At 37.1% G+C, this 9,345-nt stretch overlaps 2 protein-coding genes across 3 annotated transcripts in view; both read left to right on the top strand.

Moving 5' to 3' along the window:
* The first annotated feature begins 4,019 nt into the window (after positions 1-4,019).
* Positions 4,020-7,968, top strand: LOC127627866 (chloride intracellular channel protein 4-like). The gene is made up of 6 exons (XM_052104462.1): positions 4,020-4,295; positions 4,658-4,767; positions 5,465-5,590; positions 5,813-5,919; positions 6,857-7,032; positions 7,252-7,968. Exons 1-6 carry the CDS (start codon positions 4,260-4,262, stop codon positions 7,414-7,416), a joined length of 720 nt encoding a protein of 239 aa, XP_051960422.1. The 5' UTR covers positions 4,020-4,259; the 3' UTR covers positions 7,417-7,968.
* A 1,093-nt stretch (positions 7,969-9,061) lies between these two features.
* LOC127627804 (patatin-like phospholipase domain-containing protein 7) overlaps positions 9,062-9,345 on the top strand; it is a 38,960-nt gene continuing 38,676 nt past the window's right edge. For both annotated transcript variants that reach the window (XM_052104356.1, XM_052104357.1), the window contains exon 1: positions 9,062-9,233. The gene's annotated coding sequence lies outside the window, so the exon portion shown is untranslated. The remainder of the gene's footprint in view (positions 9,234-9,345) is intronic.

The following is a 9,345-nucleotide window of genomic DNA, read 5'->3' as shown; positions in this document are numbered from 1 at the left end:
GCACAGACCTTCCCTTTACATGTCAGAAAGAGACCCCTTGTTTTTGATTTTAGGAGATTAGATTCAAATTAGAACAAGGTTTCTTTCTTTCCCTCTTCTACCGAAGGCTAAAGAGGTTCAGTTTAAAATGATTAATGACATATATCCTTGTAATGAGTTCCTTAGACATAGATTTAATATGGACTGCAATCAGTGCACCTTCTGTGAAGCAGACATGTAGTCATTGGAACATTTATTTTCAAAAAATTCTGGGATGACCTACACAAGCATGTCTGATGCTGGATTGAGATGGGGGAAATGACCCATAAAGATTTATTACCATAAATCTCCACTTTCAATTCTCCACCCTCTAACGGACGACAGTCGTGCCTCTCCGGGTGGATCGGAGGCAGTCCTCCAGCCTCTGGCAGACGGAACGCCCCGCCGCGTTCTCGGGGAACAGAAGGGGTCTCCCCCGCCCCTGGCAGCGGCCCTGACCACTCCAGGCGGTCGGTCAGGAGCCCCTTCTCCCCTCGCGGTCGGCGGCCGTCCTCCGCTTCCAGGCGGCCGGGTTCCTCGTCCCCCGGCAGATGGCCACGACTGCTCCGTTGGGGTGGCGGTGAGAACTCTACTACGGCATATCCCTCTGCCTTCCCGGATTTTGGCACCAGTGTAAAGCAGTCAATGGAAAGGAGGAGGTGAGAACCGGCTTGACGATATAAATAATATTTTAATTATAAACTGCAACAAAAGACACAAACACACACACATGACGGACATGTCCGTAAACGATCTCTCTCTCTCTCTCCCGCACTATCCTCCGCAGTCGGCCTTTATCCCTCTCGGAGGCTTAATTAGCCTGATAAGGGACCGGGTGTGTAGAATCACGACAAAGCCCTGCCCTCCGCCCTGCCACACATTCAGTTTCATGTTTCTTTTTGATAACAATGGTGGTTCACACCAAATCTCCACAGTTTAGTTGCAGTTACAATAACTGAAATAACTATGGTAGTTGGGCGGACTCCATAAGCATTACTAGGCCCTTTTTGGGAGGGCTTCAGCCTAAATTCCATCTCAGCTCCCCTAAAATTCAGTGACTTTGCGATCAGCACGCAAGTGTTTTACATAGCTGCAGTCACTCAATTTGACCCACTGAACAAATCCACCCCATTTCCTCATTTGATTCGTGAAAGAGCGAGGATCAGCATCTGTTGACCGACTGAAGGAGAGGAGGAGGAAAACCTATAAGTACTTTTAGGCTAATAATATTGTCTTTTTTGTATACCTTGATGGTTTTGGACAGCAGTTCACAAAATGATATGCTTTGATGTCATTTACTGGAAAATTGCAGATGATATTTAAACACTGCTAAAGTCTAGTAGTAGAGACACCAATTTAAATAAAGTTTAATTAAACTTGTTCCTGTCATGAATGTCTCTGTGCTTTATCAGTGATTTAATGACTCAAAACACATAAAAGACTTTCATTGGTTGCCACCTACTGGCATACAAGTGTGATTTACCAAAATGGTCACCTAAAGAAATAAGTGAATAAATCAGTATTTTTAAATAACTTTATAAGTGTGTTAATTATAGAAAATGACAAGATTCTGAATGAATATAAGATGGTCTTGAATGATGCAAAAACAAACAAACACTATTTGTGCTTAAGAGTGAATTGTACACATCTAGTGTCATTGGGGCTGAGCCCCCCTAAGACTGAAATCCTAGAATCGCCCCTGGTGGACTCTGTAATTACCATGGCAATTATTTGTAAGGGTTTAGACCCCAAACCTCCTAGATTAAAAACAAATCTGTTGGTGTGGTTACAACATACATGAGAAATTAAAACAACAATAAGTATCATAATTTGTCATACAAAAACCAGAGTTTAGATGTCAGAATATAGATTGTTTAGATGTAACACCTCATTGCTGTAATGATTCGCTCTCTTCCAACTATTTATTCATTGGAGCATCCTGATTGTCATAGAAATTCCAAATCAAGGAACAGTCTGTAAAGCAAGTTCATCAACACTGACAAATGCTTCAGGAATTTTAAGTAACATTTCGGCATTGATAGTATAAAACTCTCATCATATCCTCAGAATAGTGTATTTTGTGCGCATCAATTTTTACATGTCTTAAATGAAATTTTTCAAAACTATTTTTTGTAAAGTAGGAGAGACTTGTTGTGGGGCTTGCTGTGATTTTTTTATTTCAGTTAATAAAATGTCTATTTAGGCATACCTTAAAGGAATATTCTGGGTTCAATACAAGTAAAGCTAAATCAACAGCTTTTGTGGCATCATAATATTGATTACAACAAAATATTGTATTGACTTGCTCCTCCTTTTCTATAAAAAAAATTAAATTAAATTTGGGTTCCAGTGAGGCACTGACAATACTGTTTCGGGGGCCTGGGTAGCTCAGTAGGTAAAGACACTGACTACCACCCTGGAGTCGCGAGTTAGAATCCAGGGCATGCTGAGTGACTCCAGCCAGGTCTCCTAAGCAACCAAATTGGCCTGTTAGCTAGTGTTCTCTTCGTGGTTGCGGTTCTCGCTCTCAGTGTGGCGCGTGGTGAGTTGTGTGTGGAGAATAGCGTGAAGCCTCCACATGCACTATGTCTCCGTGGTAATGTGCTCAACAAGCCACGTGATAAAATGCATGGATTGACAGTCTCAGACAGTCTCAAAGATTCCACTTCCGCCACCCGGAATGAGGCAAGTCACTAAGATACCACGAGGACTTAGAGCGCATTATTATAATTTTTTTTTTTTAAATACTCACTTTTTCAAAAGTATAGCCACATGACATAAACAATATGCGAGTTAACATAATTTAAGTGTCATAACATTGCTTACTAACCTTTTCTTTGTAAAGTTAACATCAATTTTACAACTTGGTTGCCATGACGATGTAATGTCAACAAACTCTTAAACGACTGTAAAAAGTACGATCTAAACAACTTTACAGCTCAAATAATACACAAGTTTTAACAGAAGAATTAATGCAAGTGCTTTGATAAAATGATAAGCTTCACATTTCTGCCTTTTAAACCCTCCAACAATTGGCCCCATTCACTTCCATTGTAAGTGCCTCACCGTAACCTCAATTTTTGCTTTTTTATAGAAAAGTAGGGACGAGTCTAAATAATTTTTTGTGGTTATTATTATTATGCCACAAATGCTGTCGATTGAGCTTTATTTGTGTTGAACCCGGAATATTCCTTTAAAGTCTTGGCTACAAAAAAGATATATAGATTTCCACCATTGTTAGTTCATTGAACACTTTTGACCTTAAGTTGTCACAATGGAAACTGCCATTAGTCACCCTATTATGGGCTTTCAGCATAATTTATACAGTAAAACAATTCTGAAACACATAACAATACATGAGGCAGTAAAAAAGTTAAAGGCAACAGACAAAATGTCAAACGATTACAATAAATATTATAATTAATAAAATGTATGTAAAACACACATGACAACATGGCCCAATAAGCTGTGACTTTACATTTATGAAAAATTGTTACAGTTAAACCCGAGTTAAAATCTACCTTCATTATATACGTTATATAAAACTACATATGCCAGTGTGGTTTTATAATATTCACTTGTTTACCAAAAATCTATCGCAAAAAATAATATTTGAATTTTAGTTAGAATTTGCAAAAATGATGAAGTAGGTATTTGAAACCAACATACAAAACATTGTTAGAGAAAATACAAATGCATGTTATTGGACCATAAATTTAATGAGACAACATTTTGACAACATTCCTGTGTGACTAGCCCCCCTCTCCCCACTCTATTTAATTGTAAATCATAAAGACACAAAGTGAATATGACACAGTGCCACCATTGACAGTGTCTAGCTGTATTAACGGCAAAGGATTATGGGAGTGAGACAGTTTTGGAAAGAAACTCACTGTGACTAAAGCCGCTGAGAATGAAGGAAGATACAGGTTGGACAGGTTCGGCCTGTGGGATGGTATTCCGAACACCCAAGACCAATGGGGTGTGGTGGGAGTTTTAGTTTTGAAAGGAAGTAATAGATACTGCAATTGGGAGAGAAACAAGGAAAGGTGCTAGTGTCTAGTCGGTACAGATTAATCCTTGACAATAGGAATAGTAGAAGCAGACAGATCCAGGTGTGAACTCGTGCTGAAGTGGATTCGCAGGTGCCTCTGAGGTGGACTGATGTAAACTGACCTTATCCTCCTGGGCCAGTGAGCGATCTTTGGGGACTGAGACAACAACAGAGAGAAGGAGGAGAAATGGCTGAAGCACCAAAGATTGAACTTTTTGTCAAGGTCAGAACATTTTATCAACGTTTAGTCAGTGTATTCCACTTACTGTTTTGTTGAAACAAACTCTTCTTATTGACGTTTGCTTTACCTGATTTCTTAAAGATAAAATATTTGTGATCTAACCCTTGCTCAACATGTTTGTACTTCCAATCATTCCTATGACATTATCCTGTTGATCTTCTAAAAAAACATGTTTATTTGTGGCCTCAAACTGGTCAAACTGAATTTAGTACTAATGATAGGATCTCTAAAACATCTGTCACTGTATCAGTACTTTTTAGGTACAAGTTCCATAGGACTATCATTGAATTATTGCATTGAATGGATGCATTAACTAAGGTTTAGTAACTGAATGTTTTCTCCAGGCAAGTGATGATGGTGAGAGTGTTGGTAACTGCCCATTTTGTCAGCGGCTCTTCATGATTCTCTGGCTGAAAGGGGCAAATTTCACTCTTACCACAGTGGACATGAAGAGGTGAGAGATGTCAACATCAGGACACAATACTTCTGCACCTACAGTTTATTCTGTTTATTCATGGGTAGAGATATATTCTGTGGGGGTTGATGTTTACACTGATAATTGAGATTAGTTCCCAAACAATCTCTTTAACATCTCAGGGGTTTCTTCACAGACAGATGATGTTAAACGAAGAGCAAGTGGAGACAGATTTTTCTCCTGACAAAAAGACCTTAGTAATCTCCCATATAGAGTTCAGTCTGAGAGATTTCAACAATGTCTCTAATTGTACTCAGATTTGACATGATACCACAGTCTGCAGTCAAAATTCAGAGACATATGACCTATGAGTTCTGCTATCTATATTCATTTATAGCTCCATACTCTTACTGTATGTCAATATTTGTGTCTATTTGTACTGTTCCTAGGGGACTTTAGGAGAAATATCTGAGAAAATGCTGATACTTAAATAAAACATTACTCTTATGAAAGGGTAACTTCTGAGTAATAAACCTTCTTCTTGGGTATTCTAACAACAACAATCTTAGAGGAGTATAGGTACCTAAAACTAGTTGTTTGAAGTATCATGGATCAGTTTCTCCAGTAATAAAAAAAGAAACCGTACTCCATCCAAAAGTCTAAATCCTAAGAATGATCAAATAATTATTGATAATCATAATCTGATCTGGTTATTTATTGTTTTCTTTCTTTCAAGAGCTCCAGAGGTACTAAAGGACCTGGCTCCAGGCTCTCAGCCCCCCTTCCTCATCCATAACGGAGAGGTTCGCACTGACACCAACAAGATAGAAGAGTTTCTGGAAGAGATCCTTGCTCCCCCACAGTGAGTTTGCGCTCATACTAAGACCAAAGACTAACTTTAAGTAGTTGGAAGTGAGGTCCAGATTACAAAAGATATCCTATAAGAAAGTGTATTTTACAGTTTATACAAAAAATAAATGCCAAAATGTGTTCCGCTGCCAATCAAAACCATTAAGAAAAAACAATAAATTTTGTTATGCATGTATGACACACAAAATATTTCCTCCACCATTTTTCGATGCAGGTTTCCCAAGTTATGTTGCCGCTCTAAGGAGTCTAACACAGCTGGAGATGACATCTTTCACAAATTCTCAGCATACATCAAAAATCCCAATCCTGGCCTTAATGACAGTAAGAGTAATTTCTCTGGTGTTCATTTTTTGGCAAGTAAACAGAAGAGAGCACAGAAACTCAAAAATAGCTTCAAGGCTTAAAGGGGTCATAACATGGCATTTTTAATTATTATTATTTTAATATGTTCCTTGAGGTTCACTTATAATATTAGTTTTTTTCTTTTTTTTTGCACAAGGAACAGTCATATATTTGTAAAACAATCTAGAACTGTCAGAAAAGCTAGTTTTTTGTGGCTGCTTAAAGACTTGAGTTTAAATGCCTACTTTTATGATTGTCTCTCTACTCTTGACTGACCTGCTCTCTGGTTGCCATCTCACTGCTCACTGCTACTGGGCAGCCTACGGAAGTGATAAGGTAAATTAGGCATTGATGTGTTGTTTTGGAGGGGGTCAGATGCCAATGTCTACCACAGTGTAACATCACAACGTGGGGGAAGTAGAGAATGAGTCTTTTTGGAAGCTTGGTTTCAACAAATGCTCTTTTTGCATTGAGGAGGAAGTTTTGAGTTCTGAAACATACATTATCTTTTTTATTGTACACTGACCTCTTACATATTACAGGATCAAGAACATTTTGCTTTATCATGACCCCTTTAAAGTACTTGCATGCAAAACTTTGTTTGGATTACTTGATTTATTAAACATCAAAAGATTGATAGATAGATAGCTTATTGATCAACAGCTGGTCAACAGCTTACGTTGTGTTTTGGAAGCTGGTGTCTGCACCAGGCTTTTAAAAATCTTAACAAGCTTCATCAGAAGGACCATTCTGGACAACAAGCTTCACCAGCTAGGTTTTACGGGTAAAAAGCATGGCTGTGCTAGCCCACTTGCTAGACCAGCAACAAACCAGAAAAAAGCTGGTCTTTATTATTATTTTTTTAGGCAGGGAATGCAATGTAAAATTAACACCTTGATGGTTTTGTACCTTTCAGTGTTGGAGAAGAAATTTCTAAAGAGCTTGATGAAGCTGGATCAATACCTGTTGACTCCTCTTACTCATGAACTGGACCAGAATCCAGATGCAGCCCAATCCACAAGACTCTACCTGGACGGAAACTCATTCACTCTTGCAGACTGCAACTTGCTACCAAAACTGCACATTGTCAAGGTTCATACTCTTTTCTCGATTCAAATGACAAATGCAGAAAAATTACTACTATTACTACTAAGAAACTACTGTTTCTACTATTATAATTCAGTGTACTGCTCTGTATAATTAGTGCAATCGGTTCTTCACTGACGCTCCTTAAGATGATCATTGTACTTTGTGCCAAGCTGTTCATATACTGTATTTTTTATAGGTCTAAACATTACCTTTACTCCATAGGTGGTGTGTAAGAAGTATCGTGGTTTTGAGATCCCTGTAGAGCTAAAAGGCTTGACGAAATACTTGGAAAAAGCATACAAGGAGGACGTTTTCAAATTCACCTGTCCAAAAGACAAGGAGATCCTGCTTGCCTACCATTCAGTGGCCAAATATCTCAATAAGTAGAACTGGACTTTAAAGGAGAGGAGGGTATGGGGCAAAGCTTGCTTGGAATTTATTGTAAAGCTAAATGTTTTTTTTTTAAAGATGCCTAATGTATACATATATCAATAAACTGCTTTTGCTACATGTATTCACATTGGGACATTTGATCATCTGGTATATCGGTGCAGGTTGGGTTGTTTTTGTTTTAATTTAGAAAGCACATTTGTGAATATAAGATGCATGTCTTGCTTGTTCATTCAAGTTTTAGTATTTAAATGTGAGTCACTTTTGTCCCTGATTTTGATAGGTCACCTTTGTTTGATAGGCTACAGACTCAGTGGGAATCGTCAGTGAATATTGTTCTTGTGAACCGTGTGAAATGAGACATTTAATTGGTCTGCAATTCTAACCCATGAGAAAAACAAAGGACTAGACAAATACAATGAAATGTGTATATTATTGATGTCAAAAGACATTTATGTTTTGTGTTTTTTAATAACTACTCTTGAGACTTTCATATGTTTAAAACAGTTTGCGAACAAATAAAATTCTTTATTAGATTGAGTTTGGTAAATTTGGTCAAACTATTAACTTATAGAAATGTTTTTTCTGTCTGTTTCTATGGTTAAATTATGCACTTTCATAGCGTAAGCCCCTGTAGTTTTTTTATTGCAAAGATGTCAGGTTTACAGAATCATACAAATACAAAAAAACAATCCTTTCTTACAATACTGAAAATAATAACATTAGATGATGTTTAAACAGAAAGAAAATAAATTACCAAAGAAAAGGATAAATAACTACTAAAAAAGGTAATTGAATTACAAATGAATTAAGACAAATTTAATTCATCTCGTTATACATCAATTCATACAGTTTGACAATTTTGACACTTTTTTGTTGTTCAGTGTTCTGAGAGTCAAAAGGAAACTTGGGTACAGCTGATGAGAATGTATATTTATGCTAATAATATTATTATATTAACTGTATATTCTATATTATAATTATGATGAGAAAAGTAAAATATTGCATCACTTAATGTTAAAGTGAACGCTTGTCTGGTTTTTAAGCCAAAAACGCTGGTCAGTTCAACCCAAAATTTTGAAGGTGACATTTAAAAAAATATGGTCTGCTTACTCAAGATTCACTTTACAAAAGATGCAATACAAATTAAAGGTGCACTCTGTAAATTTACCCTCATTAAAAAAGTAAATTGTAATTTTGTAATTTATGTAGGAAATCATGACCACTCACATTAAAATGAAGTATCCAGTCATATCAGTAACCTTATAAAAGCTGTTTTTATTCTACATGGAGAGGGTCCGCACATGGGGGCTTCCATGTTAGAATCACATGACCAGCCAAAATCTCAGTATCTGTCCTGATATTTGACAATTTCACTCATAGTATTCATGACTACATTTCTACAATGTCATCTTGTAATAGTAGGGTTTATTCTATGTAAGATTTTAAGGTTTACATCTCTGACTTTATTGGGGATACATTATTGTATGGTAGAATGAATTCAAAAAACTTTTGGAAACTCATCCTTCCATCCTGTCAACAAACGTCAACGAACAGTCAACAACAACGACTCTGATTGGCTATTTGATGTCGATTGTAACCAATGGAAACGCAGAACACTGCCACGCGAATGACTGTCCAGGCAGTACAGCACAAATTTGATTTCATGGTGCGAAAAATGAGATGCCAAATTATGCGATGCAGTGAAATGTGCGTTAATTTTACAAGAAAGTGCCCCCGCAAGTAGCTGTGGGATAAATGAACTCTATATAACTGGATTATTTGAGTGTCCTCAATTTCGCTGTCTTATAACAGTAAGTGCAGCTCGAGCTTGTTTGCTAGCTAATTAGCAAATTGCTTGTCATTTATAAACACCTGCTATTTCAGTCTTAATTAGCGGTTTTAAAAGATATACCTGTTTTATTT

The sequence above is a fragment of the Xyrauchen texanus genome, chromosome 34 (genome assembly GCF_025860055.1).
Source record: "Xyrauchen texanus isolate HMW12.3.18 chromosome 34, RBS_HiC_50CHRs, whole genome shotgun sequence".
NCBI lineage: Eukaryota > Metazoa > Chordata > Actinopteri > Cypriniformes > Catostomidae > Xyrauchen > Xyrauchen texanus.
Note: the sequence above shows the minus strand (reverse complement) of the source record. Positions and strands in the feature narration are given on the sequence as shown.

Bases quoted from the DNA above. Each gene is read 5' to 3' on its own strand.
- LOC127627866 (XM_052104462.1), top strand. From the start codon at position 4,260: ATGGCTGAAGCACCAAAGATTGAACTTTTTGTCAAG. The intron at 5,591-5,812 runs GTGAGTTTGCGC...TTTTCGATGCAG, and splicing joins GAGATCCTTGCTCCCCCACA to GTTTCCCAAGTTATGTTGCC. The intron at 5,920-6,856 runs GTAAGAGTAATT...TGTACCTTTCAG, and splicing joins CAATCCTGGCCTTAATGACA to TGTTGGAGAAGAAATTTCTA.